The sequence below is a fragment of the Panthera pardus genome, unplaced genomic scaffold (assembly GCF_024362965.1).
Source record: "Panthera pardus isolate Hobbes unplaced genomic scaffold, ASM2436296v1 HiC_scaffold_25, whole genome shotgun sequence".
In the NCBI taxonomy this organism is placed as follows: domain Eukaryota; kingdom Metazoa; phylum Chordata; class Mammalia; order Carnivora; family Felidae; genus Panthera; species Panthera pardus.
Window position 1 is genome coordinate 38,717,236 of NW_026526821.1, and position 12,602 is coordinate 38,729,837.

General features: G+C 44.2%; 1 protein-coding gene across 3 annotated transcripts in view; it reads left to right on the forward strand.

Moving 5' to 3' along the window:
* ISM1 (isthmin 1) overlaps nt 1-12,602 on the forward strand; it is a 74,848-nt gene that overhangs the window by 21,827 nt on the left and 40,419 nt on the right. The window contains exon 2 of one of the 3 annotated variants that reach the window (XM_053890439.1): nt 6,398-6,521. The exons of the other annotated variants lie outside the window; for them this stretch is intronic. Coding sequence (XP_053746414.1) covers nt 6,450-6,521 — 72 coding nt within the window. The 5' untranslated portion in view covers nt 6,398-6,449. The remainder of the gene's footprint in view (nt 1-6,397; nt 6,522-12,602) is intronic. 3 annotated transcript variants of the gene reach the window in all.

Genomic DNA, 12,602 nt, shown 5'->3' on the forward strand with positions numbered 1-12,602 from the left:
TCTAAGCATGTGATGAATGTTAATTTATTCAATCCTCAAAACAACACCATGAACAGGCACTATTATTAACTCTGTTTTACACTATACAGTTAAATAACTTGTCCAAGTCACACGATTAGTAGAGGTAGAGGCAGGATTTGAACCCTGGCTGCCTGAATCCCAGAGTCCATACTTTCAGTCTCTATGACCACTATGCCCCACAGTAGGTTCAGGCAAAATTTCCTTTTTAATTGTCAGAAAGAGCTCTTGCCTTGAAAATCAGACCATGAGTTTGAATCCCTACTCTGCCACCAACCAGCTGTGGTCCTGGACACAACATTCAACTTCTATCCTCTTCAGCTTTCTTAGTGGCCGGTTCCATGCAGTCATTCAGGGACTCAGACTGATGGAGGCACTATGCCTCCTTAATAGTCCCAGCTTAGAAATTACACACATCACTTCTGTTCATATCAGTCATACCTTGATACAAGGTGGCTGGGAAATTCATTCCCTGGCTGCCTCCACTTTGGAGCAAGTGTACATATTTTTGGTGGACAGCTAGCCATCTCTGCCTTATTACTCAATGTGCCTTATGCTTTGGGACTCTGTGTGTGCACTTCTGTGTACACTTGAGCCTGTGCTCTCAGCTTCATGTCTTCTTCCTGCCTCACCTTTGGGTTTGTCTCATTGCCTGACCAATAGTTGACCATTAATTACCATGCAGTCCATGACTTCTCAGAATAGAAGACATGTAGTCAAGAAAAAACTTAGTCCTTGCCCAGCACCAAAACCTAAGGAAGAAATTAAGCGTGCCCCAAATTTCAAGCCACAGCCATCACCTCTAAGCATTTAATTGCGTTGTGAATATTTATCCAGATACTAATCAGCAAAAGATAGTTTAGGTAGAAGTTGCTATAACCCATTTAATTGGGAATACAGTTGGATTGAATTCACAGTATTTCTGCAGTTAGAGTAGCAGGTGCAGTTTCCCCAAAATAGTTAGATGTTTGAAAGGAAGATGGACTTATTTTCTCAATTATCCAGATTATGTGTTTGCTTTAGTGGAATGGAGATAAGTCTCAATGCTCATGGAATTTTCAGAAGGGAATACTCATCTATTTACCACAGCTTCCATGGAGGAGGGGTTGATCCACCTGCAGGTGAGAGACAGAGCCCATTAGCAGTTCAGAAAGGTCACACTCATGGACAAACCCAAACTGTACTTTGCTGTCTTCCCCTTCATTCTCAGACGAGTGTGGTAAACTCATGCAGAAAGAAAATATGCCTCAGCCTTGTACTAAATGCAAGCTCATTTTCTTAGAATGAAGTCTATATGAGCAGGAGAGCTGATCCAGAACAGCTCATCTCTGACTGGTTTGCAGGTGTCAGTCTCTCACCACAGTGATGACTACAGGTCTCACCTAGGTGTCAAGCTCAAGTTCAGAGGCTCTGTTTCCCACTACTGTGGAAGATGGAGGATGTCATTATGAGGGGGAAAAAGCCTTAGCTAATAAAAACAGAATGTGGTTACCTCCTTAGACATTGTATGTCCTTATGTCCTGCAAGCTATGTGGTAAGGCAGTTTTCTTGACTACAAGAAGACCAGCAAAAGGAATTTAATTACAAGTAATCGCATTCCATGTAAAAACATATTTAAAAGGTTTAACAGGGGCACCTGGGTGGCTCAGTCAATTGAGCTTCTGACTTCAGCTCAGGTCATGATCTCACGGTCTGTGAGTTCGAGCCCCGCGTCGGGCTCTGTGCTGACAGCTTAGAGCCTGGAGCCTGCTTCAGATTCTGTGTCTCCCTCTCTCTCTGCCCCTCCCCAACTCATGCTCTGTCTCTCTCTGTCTCAAAAATAAAATAAACATTAAAAAAATTAAAAAAAAATAAGAAGTTTAACATGAAAGTTTATTCCATAGTTCACAGGCATGATATTAGCTTTGCTACATACTGCTGTAATTCAAACACAAATGAAGAGAGAATATAATTTCTTAAAAATCCCTTGGCCAAGTTTTTTTGTTAACTATCATTCAAGTATTTTGGTGCCACAAATGCATTGGTGGGGTGATGCATTTTATATTGAGAGAATACATTACCCTTACCAGGCTCCTAAAACCAAACTGCCAATGCAAAAGCAAAAGAGGGCAAAAGGAAAGGTGTGTTTCACCTAAATGTCAGATTTAGAAGCATCTGCCTTGCCTAGTATGTATGGCATTAATTTCCTGCTGGTTTTTCTATTGGAATGCCCCCCTGAGTTGCTTGAAATTGAAAATCAAGTCATGTTTCCTTCATCAGCTCTAGGAACCAGTGAAAAAAAGGGGGTGGTGGAGAGGTTTCTTTTTATGAAAAGTTTCTAAAATCCACAAAGCCTAGAAAAGAGACTGTGTACCACTTTGGACCATGAGGCTGGGATTTTAATCTCAAAGAGCATTTGTCCCCCACTATCTCCACGCCAGTTAAGTATCTTCCTCCCTGTATTAGTTATCTCTTATTACAAAATTTAGCAGCTTAAAAAAGACATTTATTATCTCAGATTTTCAGTGGGTTGGAAACTCAGGCACAGTTTAGCTGGGCACCTCTGATGCAGGGTCACAATCAAGTTTATCAGACAGGACAACAGTCATCTCAAGACATGGCTGGAGGAGGACTGGCTTCCAGGTTTACTGACTTGCTTATTGGCAAGATTCAGTTTCTCATGGGCTGTGAGCAGAGGGCGCCCAAAGCTCCATGCCAGGGGCCTCCCCACAGAGGATCTCAAATACGGCAGCTCGTTTAATCAGAGCAAACAGTGAGTAAAGCCAGAAAGACATTGTGAGCAAGACAAAACCCATGGTCTTTTGTAACCTAATCTCAGTGAAGTCCCATCACTTTTGTCATATCCTATTTGTTAGAAGCTAAGTTACGTCTTCCATCCTACCCTCAAAGGAATGGAAGATTGCACAGAAGTGTGAATTCCAGTAGATGGGACCACTGAGGGCCCTTCAGAAGCTGCCTTCCACACTCCGCTCCACATGTATCTGGGTCCCTGCCCATTCCCATTTGTCCCAGTGGATAATTCCCCTTCACTGTCTCGTGTGGCGAACTGGATCCTTCTCACGATCTCCTTATTTTTCATTCTGATTTCTCTTGCCTATTCAAAATGTAATACTCCCGTTAATTTTCTTAAAAATTGTTGTGCTCCATAGCTTAAGAACCTCCAATGCTTTCTCCTGTTCCTCACCTCAGACCAGGTATTGAGGAACTGCATATCTGGAATTAATCAACTTTTCTCACTCTTTGCTTTATAGGCTGTATTTGCAGCCAAATTGGATGCTTATTTGTCCTTGTGCCCTCCCCATGCTCTTTTGCCTCTCTGCTCAGACCATTCCCACGGCGAATACTACCTTCCTCCCTCTTTCCAGCTGTGAAAATTCTGGACAAGCCACAACAGTTTTTCTATGAACTGTCAAGGTGGAAACAGGCCATTTCTGAACCCTTATAACATTGTAACCTTATAACATTGTACATTCATTAAGTGACGATTGCATTCTTCCTTATATATAATTATCTGAGGGTGTGAAACATCTCTACTCCCCCACCTCTGCCTGCCAAAACAGGGTAAGGGTCTTAAGAGCAGACATAGTAGCTTGCTTCTCTTTTATACCCCCAGGGCACATGGTGTAGCCCCTGCATATAGCACATGTTCAATGAAATTTGCTCTGTCCATTAGTATGTGCTTTCCGAAATTCCTTCACTGTATTTGGGAAGACAAAGTGGGTGTTTTTATTTTCATTTCATAGATGAGGAAACTGACACCCAGAAAATTGACCTACTTGATGACAATGGCAGAGCCCCAATTAAGTTCCCAAGTTCCAATGCCCTGACCTATAAGAAGGAAATGACTAATTCGGGCTTCTCCATTCAGATCTGATTTTTTTCTTTTAAATGTAAAACTACTTAGCTTGACCTGATTTTTTTAGTGAGATGATTCACAGTCACTCAACAACCCCTGGATTGTAATAAATGTTTTATTCTTTTGAGTTTTTTTAACCATCCCAGGGCAAAGGAGGAAGTAGAACAGAGATTTTTTAAATAAATAAATAAAAGACCATCAGGAGTAGGAGGGGGCCCTGAATCTGCAATTTCTTGTTCCTCCATGAATTAACCTTTCCAACTTACCCCAAAAAGCAGCATCAGGAAACACTGTGCTTTTAAATGTCACTGTGTATGTGTGTGTGTGTGTGTGTGTGTGTGTGTGTTGCTGTCCCCTGATTCACTTCTGACTATGTGATGAAGTAAGTTATCATGCAACTTGTAGTTTGCACAGGTCAAGAGGGTTCCAGTGACCCGAGAGACTTTTGCCAGATGCCTTGGCTGGAACCACAGGCATTTCTGTCGGGAAAAGTGGTATATGCGATGTGTGTGTGTGTGTGTGTGTGTGTGTGTGTGTGTGTGTTGCTGTCCCCTGATTCACTTCTGACTATGTGATGAAGTAAGTTATCATGCAACTTGTAGTTTGCACAGGTCAAGAGGGTTCCAGTGACCCGAGAGACTTTTGCCAGATGCCTTGGCTGGAACCACAGGCATTTCTGTCGGGAAAAGTGGTATATGCGATGTGTGTGTGTGTGTGTGTGTGTGTGTGTGTGTGTGTGTGTGTGTGGAGGAGGAGGAGGAGCAACTTAAAAGAGAGACTCAGGCATGAAGGGTAATTATTTCTCAAAACCCACTATCCAGACCTCTGTAGGCAATATTCTGAATTCAAAATGACTTTCAGCCAAGTCATGTTTGCACCTGGGAACTGTGAAAAATATTGAAAGCTTCATAAAGGAGATGTAACTTGACCATGACAGGAAGTGACTTACAGCCCCAGAGGCTCAGATGTATTGACATAAGGTAGTGAAGTAGGAAAGAATTATGGTTTTTCAAAAAGTCAGATCTTGGTTTCTCTTTTATCTCAGTATAATGTGTGTGTCCTAGAATAAAACTCTCTAACCACAGTGCAGAAATGACTTTCATGCAACAGGCATTGTCTGAATCCTTTGCTTTGGTGGGTCTGATACTGATGAAAGTCAGAATTTCCTCTATGACTTCTTCATCCTGCATCAGTATTGTGGTTTCCAAATACTGTATGAACCTGAATTTCCAAGTTTCAGGTGGGCCATGTAGTTGATGGCAGCAGCAAAAAGTGTTGAAGGAATTCGCTACTTGAGACTAAGGCTATGGTGCCCTATTCATATTAGTAATTTCTTTGTGCGTGAATTGTCAGAAACCTTTATTCTCTAGCATTTAATTCCTTGGTTCTACTTTAAGAACATTTCTTGTTTCTCCACTTGAATTAGCAGTCTAACGTCCAGCAGCAGGTGATTATCCAAAAAGCTGAGGGGGAACTGCCCATAGCTGGTGGGGGAACTGACTCAGAGAAGCCATGATCAGCTGGAAAATTTGATATAATTTTGACAAGCTGGTGGGCCATTCATCTTAGCAGTGAGGTGTCTACACTCTGTAGAAAGCAACTTTATTTTATGTAACATTGTGCCTGACATACTGCTTTGAGGTCAATCTCAGAAGGGTCTTAGGTTTAGCCAAAGCACGCTTCATCATTTCCCAGCAGGTGACTTCATAGTACGTGAGACCATTGAACTTCACCCCTTGAGCCAGGTCCCATAACACTAATTTCTACCAGTGTTCCTCTCATGTTCCCTACAGTGAACTGCACTAATTTTGTTTCTCCTTTCAGCTCACCTCTCTCCCCTTTCTGTGCGCTGATCCCAGTGTTAGAGTAACAACTTCAGATATCCTGAAGGGATGACTTTGATGCCATTCCTCTGATCCCACAAGATGTTTCCCTGTTCTGTGTTACCAGCTGTTTAGGAGGGGGAAAAAGTGCAATAAATATATATTTATCCACAAAGCATAGCTCTGGCTTTGAATTTACCATGAAGGTACAAGTGGAAGATAGGGTGAAAGTATATGATATAAGGAAGAGAGTTTATAAACATGAAATTGGTAGAAAGGGCTGCTATTTCTGAAGCTGCTTATATAGGAGAGAGAGCTGTTTATACTTGGGTGAGATTGACTACACACCACGGTCCAAATTCTGGCCCTAAGTACATGTGGTCAGCCCATGAGCCCTGGAAAGAATCTGACTTTGCCTTTATCCAAATATTAGTCATTGCTGGGTGGATTTTTTTAGGATGATTTTTGAAAAGATAAACAAAATAAGGACACAAAGACCTAGAAGAAAAGCCAGGTCTTACAGGGGACGGGGCTTCTAATGATCTTCCACTCTCCCCACCATCAAGAGTTACCATAACAGGTATGAGTGAGGGTGAGTGTTGAGCCTGCCCGTTTCATAGGTGGACCAGGGCTTGGGAGCTGGTGCAGCCAGTCCAGGCCCAGCGCCTCCTGCCTCCTCATGTCTGGTTCTGCCCAGCAGACTGGCTGCTGCCTCCAGATGGGAAGAAGAGCAGGCCAACTTGAACCCCTCCATGCTGAGTGGATGGATGCGGCAGGACCACACGGAGGCCATTCTTCTCCAGCAAAGCAGTGATGTGTTCCAGGCAAGAACCCAATCTGGGATGTTTTGGCCCAAAGGAAACATTTACAACCAAATTATACACCTCGGAAAATAAATGAGCTTTCATTTTGGAAGGAAACCCTGCCAGGCTCTTTATTATTTGCACCACAATCATAAAGTTGGTTTTAATCTCTATAGTGGAATGTTGCTGGGCTGGCCAACTGGCAGGCGCTGGCCGTTTGAGTGGGGACCACTTCAGCCTTAAGAACGCACAATGGGAAGCAGGGGAAGTCCTTCTTCTGCAACATTTTTCTCAGGATCCATCGTTTTGGTTTTGGGTTTTTTTGTTTGTTTGTTTTGTTTTGTTTCCTCTGGCACGTTCATTGCAACTTCAAAGCAAACTCCTTTTTCTCTCTCTTTTCTTTTATTCTCATTTTTTGAAAATTCCTGGGGCCTTCCAGAAAAAGACTTAATGTAATGTTTCCTTTCTAAATTGATGAAAATCCAGGAGTGGGTCCAAGAAAATCTATAATGGCTTTCCATTGATTGCTTGAAGGGGAACACGGGATATAAAAGCTCAGAGAGAACAGAGGGAGAGGGCTTATCAAGCAAGTTCTCTTTTTCTATCTTAACAAAGACTTCGGGTGATTTAAACCCCCTGGGAGTCTGCTTCCAGGATTTATGCCATGAAATAACCTTGTAGCTATGGCAGCAGGAGGCTTAGAGTTTCTGGGATGGCTTGGGTCTCAAATATTTTATACCATTATCAGATTAGGTGCTGGCTAATGTGTTGCGATTTAGGGTTTGGAATAAGGAGGTACTCCTACCAGCGTTTAAGAATGTGGCTAGTACTTGTAGTTAGGGAACTCCTTTGGGAGCTACATAGAATTTTGCATTTGTCCTGAAGACATTAGGATGAAGTCCTTGTGGACACATGGAGCTTCAGAAGGCAGAGCAAGAGCTGCTAGGGTAAGTGATTGGCAAGCTTTGGTGCTCATTGATGGGACAAATCAGTGCAACGCAGTCAAGAACCTAAGTGTGGGGGAGTTGGGGGAGGTTAAATGGGTGGTGGGCATTAAGAAGGGCACTTTTGGGGATGAGCACTGGGTGTCATATGTAAGAGATGAATCACTGGGTTCTATTCCCAAAGCCAAGACTACACTGTATGTTAACTAACTTGAGAAAAAAAAAAAAAAAAAAAAAAGAATCCTAAGTGATTCCCAAACTTAGCAGCACAATGGAATCCCCTAGAGATCTTTGAAAAATATCCGTGTCCTATTCCAAACACCCTGATTTAAATGGTTTGGGGTGTGACCTGGGCATCAGGAGGCACAGCAAAACATGGGAACCCCTAGTAGAAACTAGAAACTCCATGAAGGCAAGAATGGTATGTCTTCTCACCATCACATTCCCAGTCCTTGGAATAGAGTAATTGCCTCTCAGTAATTACATGTTGAGTAAATGAATAAAGGTCCTGAAGCTCATCTGCCCACACACCATTCAAAATGAATCCCAGATAAGTTCAGCTCTTAAATATTTGAGGTGATTTAGGGTGGAGTGTGGGTTAAGTTCTGGGTCTACTATGCATCCAATTTACCCACTGTCTCTTCCTGAGAATGAGATGATTTTATAACCTCTTCCTAGGTCACTTTTAATATTCATGACATGCAACCTTCCAGCTTAGGACTACTGATCACTTTGTATTTTCCATAAGTCAGGAATGCATACCTGGGGTATGCTGCATCTCAGGTTTCCCTGTCTCTCCCTGCGATGCCTTAATTATCCAGAGATGGGTCAATCCAGTTCTTTGCCAGCAATGCCACAGGGGCGTCTTTCACCTGTACTTAATGCCCAGTACTTGTTCTCTCATTCTGACGCTGAAGGCTTCTACTACTCACTCCTTGCCTTCATCCCACCTCACCCCCTCCTACAGACACCAAATCCTGGCAGTAGATAAGTCAGCTTCCATTGTAAAAATGTTTATGGAGACTGTCAGTTCTTAACCTTAAAACTGAACCATGCTGTTTGTATTTTTCCAAGTGATGGCGAGTGTGAAGGACTAATGAAAATGGAGCGTGAAGAGATCAAACATGCATCGTGGAATCTTTGTTAAAGACCTGGGATGGGAGAAATTCCCTTGGGGAGGGCAGAATTCCGGGGAACGTGATCTTCTATTAGTTGGGATCCAGGCCTGAGATCCTGGCCAGGGAGGGAGGGGAGAGAACCAGAAGTGGTGTGTGGGAGGGAGGGATCATGAAATGCTTTTTTTTTTGTCTTTGGAAAGGCAAGAAACTTACTTCCTTTGGTCAGGGAATGAGCAGATCCACTTGTAACAAACTACATTCTGACCTTATAGAGCCTGCTTTCAAAAGTCAGTATGTTGAAAGACATTTGTAAGTTTGTGTCATGTACCTTGTTGGAGAAGTTTCTGCAAACTCTGTGCCTTTCTCTAGACCACTGGGGAAGGTGAGCATTTGGACCTCTCAGTGGCTGACTACCCAGCATTTGGTTAAAAATGGATTTTTCTTTAACTCCAAGCCAGTCTTTCCATCTGCAGACTTGGGGAGTGAATGGGGGAGTTTGAGCTGAAGCAAATAAATGTCATTTTCACAGAATGAGGTATAAATTTGCTGGAGGAGAGTGGAGCTCTGGTTGCTACATGAGCCCTATCCAGTCAGGGCCTGTGTGGGTTGTCTCAGGTTGGACTCATCCATCAGGCTTCTGTTCCCAGAAGGCCTCCCTGGAAGGTTAAGGAGCAAGTGTGAAGGGGAGCTGTTGAAGGACTCCTCCTCAGGGGTGTTTCCCTGTGGAATGGGGCACATTTGGTTCTGATGGTAAGGTCTGTAGATATGCTGGGAACAGATTGATATTGCTTCTCCAACTTCATACCTGTGTCATTCTTTCATCTCCTGGAAAGCTGCAGCTTTGATGGCGGACACTTTGGGGTTTTTCCTTGTGATGGGTTTGTAGGGAGCTCTCAGGCTTGAAGAGGAGCCATCTCCAAACCATGGTAATAGGCACTTGGCATTTGGGGTGCCTGAAGGAAACTCTTGGTCCAATTGTCTCCTCTGTCTCCTGCCTTCTTTCTTCCCTTGTCTCTCATATACTGATGGATAATTTCTCTCTGGCCTTCCTGAGGCCCTCCTCATGGGCCTTGTTTAATTTGCCAGCCCTCTGAGCTAGGAAAGTTTATCCCGTAGCCAGTCAGGGCCCAAGCCTGTCCCTCCCCATGGCCCAGAGTGGCTTATTCGGAGACAGATACACTGTGAAGGGGATGTCAGTTAGAAACCCGTTGCTGTTCCATTTGGGACACTAGCTACCTAAATGAGCAGGACGAGGCTAGAAGACATTGATGCTGGGGATAAGTGGGAAGCGAGCCAAGTCTTATAGTATAGCCTCCATCTTTGAGGTTCTACCTTTTCACCTAGTTCCTAATGTCACCTGACTCAGCGGCACCTTCCTTCACCCAGGGACCCAAGAGTTGAGGAGCTCTGCCCTTGGTGTCCTCATTGCGGGGAAGGGGGGAGTCCCTGAGGAGTGGGTGACTGCTCAGAGGGTCTCCCCGTGCTGGACTGGATGCCTTGGGGCTCATTTGCTATTTACCTGGTTACATTTCCCTCAGTTTACCATTTGAGAGCCCTTCATTTCCTGAAAATCTTTCCCTTTGCTAAAGTGACCCTCAGAATAATAGCTCCTTAGCTACTACTCAGCCACCTGTTCCTCATATTCTCCTGGGTAAAGCCAAGGATCTCAGATGTTAGCCTGCCTCCGACTTCCTGGAAGGTCTGGTTAAAACACAAGCTGCCAGGCCCCACCCCAGAGACTGATTCTGCAGGACAGGGCCTGAGAGTCAGGATTTTTCAAGTTAACAGGTGATGCTGATGCTGCTGGACTGGCGGCCACACTTTGAGAACAAGTAGGTTCAGGTGATACTTCAGCTTATTAACACTTTCCATGAGCTTGGTGAACACATGTATACACTTATGTATCCACACTTATAAATGTGTATATGTAAAGAAATATGTATGTAGACATACATATAGAATATATTTGGATTCTTATTTGACACTGAAGAGAAGCAAGTAGATTCAGAAAATGTTTAGAATCTAAACTGAATGTAAGAGAACAAAATACCTGGGCTCCTACCCCTCATCTCCTTCAGAGTCTCCCTTCTGTCCTTGCTTCCCAAGTGCCTGCTGCCCCATGTTGCCCCACCAAGGCTTCTGCTTGGTGCACTTACTCAGTGTTGAATGGTGAATGAGTCACACACAGGTGGCTGTCTGCATTGGAGCCTCCAATGCTGTCTCTACATTCTCTCTCTGGGTGGAGTAAAGCCGGGCACTACTCATGACATCACTGGGAGGCGGGTGCCATGTCTTGTTGGACAGAAATTGGGGTCACCTCACCAGTGGAGACCAGGCCAGAAACTGAGGCAGGGAGGACTTTCCCCACCTCTGCCAGAGCCTCTGTTCATCTCCCCACATCCCAGGATCCTAACATCAGGGAGGCAGGGTGATTCAGCTGTGCCTATGCCTCTGGAGCTTTGAAATCCTATTCATTCATTCACCCATCTGTCCTTCCATCTATTTATTTAGAGGGTATTTAGCACCCAGTTGTGAAGCACACAATTCGGTAGGAAGAACATCAGGCTGGGAGTCGGGAATCCTGCATTCTGGGCCCCAGCCCAGAAACTCTCTCCATGTGCCACCTCCTCCCAAAGATCTCCGGGATCATGTTCCATCAACATGAGGAGCCGGATCCCCACTTTGTGCCCTGCTCTTGCCAGACAGGTCTGTTGTGACTATTCTCAGGACTAGCTATGTCTTAATAGGGGATCGTGGAGATGAAAATGGCTTTAAAATTCAAAAGACTAAAGCACTGACCACTCCCTCTGTCCTGAAGGGTAGGCATCTTTGGAAGGGCTGCCCATTGGTCATCTAGGTTGGTTCTCTCTCTCTGTCCTGATCCTTCCCTTTACACTGGGGTGGTTAACATTCTTCCCGGTGGCTTTGGCCAACACAGGCTGCCATCTCTTGTCTCCACTGTCCAGCATTAACACCTACAGCCCCTGCCCATCAGCCGGATTCACAGTCACAGTCAGCCCCAGCTAGACTCTTTATGAGCTGAGTGACTTTCATAACATTCTCAATTCAGCATTGTCATCTGTATGGTGGAGATGATGTAATTGTACCCACCCAGTGGGGAACTTGGGGAGGCACTGAGTTGATGCACGATGAGTGTTGGGACAAGGCTAGTACAGAGAAGGCATTTCTGAAAAGGTGGTGGAGACGGAGGTGTGGTTACAACTAGGGAAGATAGGAGCTGAGCCTGAGGGGGCAGGGAAACGTTCAATATCAAAGGTTAACAATATACCCGTGAGTACTAGAAAGACTAATGAGAAAAGGGAATAATAAAAAAGATGTGTGTTTACCACAGAGATGCTCCCCATTCTACAGGTGGAGCCCCTCTTTTTTCAAAGGTGTGTTTCCCTCTGCCCTTTATTGTTCAGAAAATAGCAGTAGTAGAGAAGCTTGGCATCTTTAAGTAATATCTGTGATCTTGCCAATTGCCATTTCTCTAGGATTCCTTTTCTGTTTTCTCTTGTGTTTTTGGTAGTTGGGTAAGTTCTCATCTAAGTAACATGCATACCAAAGGGAGCACAGATCATAAACACACAGCTCAATCAATTTTCACAAAGTGAATGCACTGTGTGACCAGCTCCCAGACCAGGAAAAGAGCATGGTCAGTGCCCCAGAGCCCAGTCAAGAACTCCCTGCAGGTCACTAGCATGCCCCGGACACCACTGTCCTAACTTCTAACAGCACTGTTAGTTTTGCTGGCTTTTAAACTTTGTATAAATAGAATCATATGCTTTATGTTCTTTGGTATCTGCTTGCTTTGTTCACTATCATGTTTGTGAGATTCTTCGATGTTCTTGGGTGTGGTTGTAGTTTGCTCATTGCTCTATAGGGTTTCATTCTGTGACTATTTTATGCAGGCATCTTACTTAAACATTTTACTGTGGATGTCTGGCCATTTGGGCCGCTGCCACTTCCAAAGCTCACCCCAAATTTAGCAGGCGTGAGGATGAATGTGATGGCACCAAATGCTAATATCGAAAGCA